The following is a 3,315-nucleotide window of genomic DNA, read 5'->3' as shown; positions in this document are numbered from 1 at the left end:
GGGGGAGGGGCGCAGGGGGGGGGGGCGCGCGGGGGATCGGGGGTGGGCGAGCCACAGGTTGAGCGACGAGACGGGGCACTTTAGCAACATTGTCCGACGTTTCGGGGGAGGGGCGGGCCGAGAGAGCTGCTTTCACCGCGAACTTAAAGTCGGATGGCCGTACGGCGATGCTGGCGATGGCGATGATTTAGGTGGTGGTGGTGATGGTGGTGTCCGACGGTTCAGCTGCACGCCCTCAGCAGCTTAATCGAGGACCCGACTTCGGTCGGGCTGGCGGAGGAGACCTGAAGTCGCCGTTGCCCCGAAGGAGGCGCCAGCGCATGGAGCTGAAACGTCGGGCACCCGGGCACATCGAAGCAACGCGGAGAGGCCATGGAACACCCCCCCACCCCCACCCTCAACCCCAACACGAAGCGCCGCGCGCGCTTACAATTCGTGGGCGGCATCGCAGTAAACGTTGGTCCGACGTTGCACGAACGTTGGCCGAACGTCGCCTCAACGTTGGTCCAACGTTGCAGAACGTTGGCCGAACGTCGCCTCAACGTTGGTCCAACGTTGCACGAACGTTGGCCGAACGTCGGCTCAACGTCGGCCGAACGTCGGGGCAGCGTCGTCTCAACGTTGGCATGGGGGCGCGCGGGCCGGGCCGGTTTTTTTTTGTAACTTTTTTTTGGTTAAAGTTTTGCTGGTTTCTTTTTTTGTTCCCTTCCGTTCACTGGGATTTGTGGGGGCGGAGGGGGCGAGGGGGTGGGGGGAGTGGAGGTGCGCGACCTCCCCCCCCCCGCCCGCTAACCCCCGCGGGGAGACAAAGGCGGCCGGGCGCCGTTGCTTCCCACCCCACAGATCCCCCCTTCTGCAAGCCGTACATTTAGTGACGTTTGTAACCTTACGAACGTCGTTGTTTGTTCCTTGAACATGTTATGACGACGACAACAACAACAAAGGGTGGGGGCACCGTCGCTCGCTACAGAGGGTTGGAGGTGAGAGGGGGGGGCGTGGGGGGGGGGGCTGGGAGGGGGCTGGGCACAGCTTTGTCATAGTGGGGTAGGGTGAAGAACAATGATGGCTACGACTTCGAATCATCGCCACCCCACAGAGCCTCGCTCTCTACGTTCATACCCCCCCCCTCTCTCTCTCGCCTCACCCCCCCCTCCTACACCCCCCTCTCTCTCGTCTCACCCCCCCCTCCTCCACCCCCCCTCTCTCTCTCGCCCCCCCCTCCTCTACCCCCCTCTCTCTCCGCCTCACCCCCCCCCCTCCTACACCCCCCCCTCTCTCTCTCTCGCCTCACCCCCCCCCTCCTCCACCCCCCCTCTCTCTCGCCTCACCCCCCCCCCTCTCTCTCGCCTGACCCCCTCCTCCACCCCCCCCTCTCTCTCGCTCCCCACCTCCTCCACCCCCCTCCCTCTCGCCCCCCTCCCTCCATCCCCGCCCCCCCCCCCCACAAGGCTCCCAGCCCGGCCTCCCAAAAAACTCCCCCAAAAACTGGCAGAAAAGACTGGCCCTTCTCCCTCTTGAGTGATCGTGGTGAGTGAGTGGGTGAGGAGTGTGAGAGTGTGTGAGAGTGTGTGTGTAAGAGTGTGACTGAGAGTGTGACTGAGAGTGTGTGAGAGTGTGTGAGCGTGTGAGCGTGTGAGAGTGTGTGTGTGAGAGTGTGAGAGTGTGACTGAGAGTGTGACTGAGAGTGTGTGAGAGTGTGTGTTGGAGTGTGTGAGTGTGTGAGAGTGTGACTGAGAGTGAGTGTGTGCGAGAGTGTGTGTGTGAGAGTGTGTGTGAGTGTGTGTGGGAGTGTGTGCGTGTGAGAGTGTGACGGAGAGTGTGGGAGTGTGTGAGAGTGTCTGTGGGAGAGTGTGTGCCTGAGTGAGTGTGTGAGAGTGTCTGTGGGAGAGTGTGTGCCTGAGAGAGTGTGTGTGAGAGAGCGAGAGTGTGAGTGTGTGAGATTGTGTTACTGAGTGTGAGAGTGTGAGAGAGTGAGAGTGTGTGTGTGAGAGAGTGAGAGTGTGAGAGGGTGAGAGTGTGAAAGAGGGTGTGTGAGAGAGTGAGAGTGTGAGAGGGTGAGAGTGTGAAAGAGTGTGTGAGAGAGTGAGAGTGTGAGAGAGTGAGAGAGAGAGTGAGAGTGTGAAAGAGTGTGTGTGAGAGAGTGAGAGAGTGTGAGAGTGTGTGTGTGAGAGAGTGTGTGTGAGAGAGTGAGAGTGTGAGAGAGTGAGAGTGTGAGAGAGTGTGGTGGAGAAGAGTGAGAGTGTGAGAGAGTGAGAGTGTGTGAGAGTGTGAGTGAGAGGTGTGTGAGAGTGTGAGTGAGAGTGTGTGAGAGTGTGTGAGAGAGTGAGAGAGAGTGTGTGTGTGAGAGAGTGTGTGTGTGAGAGAGTGAGAGTGTGTGTGTGAGAGTGAGAGTGTGAGAGTGTGTGTGAGAGAGTGAGAGTGTGAGAGAGTGTGTGTGAGAGAGAGTGAGAGTGTGAGAGAGTGAGAGTGTGAAAGAGTGTGTGAGAGAGTGAGAGAGTGTGTGTGAGAGAGTGAGAGAGTGAGAGTGTGTGAGAGTGTGAGTGAGAGTGTGTGAGAGTGTGAGTGAGAGTGTGTGAGCGTGTGTGAGAGAGTGAGAGAGAGAGTGTGTGTGTGAGAGAGTGAGAGAGAGTGTGTGTGAGAGGGTGAGTGTGAGTGAGAGTGTGTGTGTGTGAGAGAGTGAGAGAGAGTGTGTGTGAGAGAGTGAGAGTGTGAGTGAGAGTGTGTGTGAGAGAGTGAGAGTGTGTGAGAGTGTGTGTGAGTGGGATCGGTAGTGTAGTGGTTAGCGCTACGCTGCGCTACGAACCCGGCTACCCGAGTTCGATTCCCGCTCACGGGCAACACCGGTTGGCGATTATCTGAACCGGTCCTGGGCCTCCCCTGGGTCGACTCAGCCTCAAATGAGTACCTGGTGCGGTGCGTAAATATCGCCACTGGGGGAGACAAAGGCGGCGGGCGTGGTGCTGGCCACCCACCCCCTCGTGTGCCACAGTGCCGGCATAAATAGCCGCTGCTGCTACTCGCTAACAGCACTTGCCCCAACAGTCTGTGAGAGGCTACACGGGGGACCTTCACTAGTATCTCTATCTATACGGGGGGGTGGGGGTTGAATATTTTGTCTCAGTTGTGATTCAGTGATTCAGTGAGCAAGGCTGTGTACACGCACGTGTACACACACACGTGTACACACACACGTGTACACACACACACACGTGTACACACACGGTACACACACGGTTCACACACCGTGTACACACACACAGTGTACACATGCACACACACGTGTGTGACACATCGCAGTGCAAACGGAGGCCATGC

At 58.3% G+C, this 3,315-nt stretch overlaps 1 protein-coding gene across 1 annotated transcript in view; it reads right to left on the bottom strand.

Annotated features, from left to right (window-relative positions):
- Positions 1 to 221: 221 nt before the first annotated feature.
- Positions 222 to 3,315, bottom strand: part of LOC142919399 (uncharacterized) — a 4,222-nt gene continuing 1,128 nt past the window's right edge. The window contains exons 3-5 of the mRNA XM_076063831.1: positions 1,897 to 2,795; positions 1,487 to 1,856; positions 222 to 326 (exon numbers count right to left, since the gene is read on the bottom strand). Coding sequence (XP_075919946.1) covers positions 222 to 326; positions 1,487 to 1,856; positions 1,897 to 2,795 — 1,374 coding nt within the window. The remainder of the gene's footprint in view (positions 327 to 1,486; positions 1,857 to 1,896; positions 2,796 to 3,315) is intronic.

This window comes from Petromyzon marinus, chromosome 1 (genome assembly GCF_048934315.1).
Source record: "Petromyzon marinus isolate PM22_M1 ecotype Great Lakes invasive population chromosome 1, UKy_Petmar_22M1.pri1.0, whole genome shotgun sequence".
NCBI lineage: Eukaryota > Metazoa > Chordata > Hyperoartia > Petromyzontiformes > Petromyzontidae > Petromyzon > Petromyzon marinus.
The sequence above is the reverse complement of the archived record's forward strand: the minus strand, read 5'-3'. Positions and strand labels throughout refer to the sequence as shown.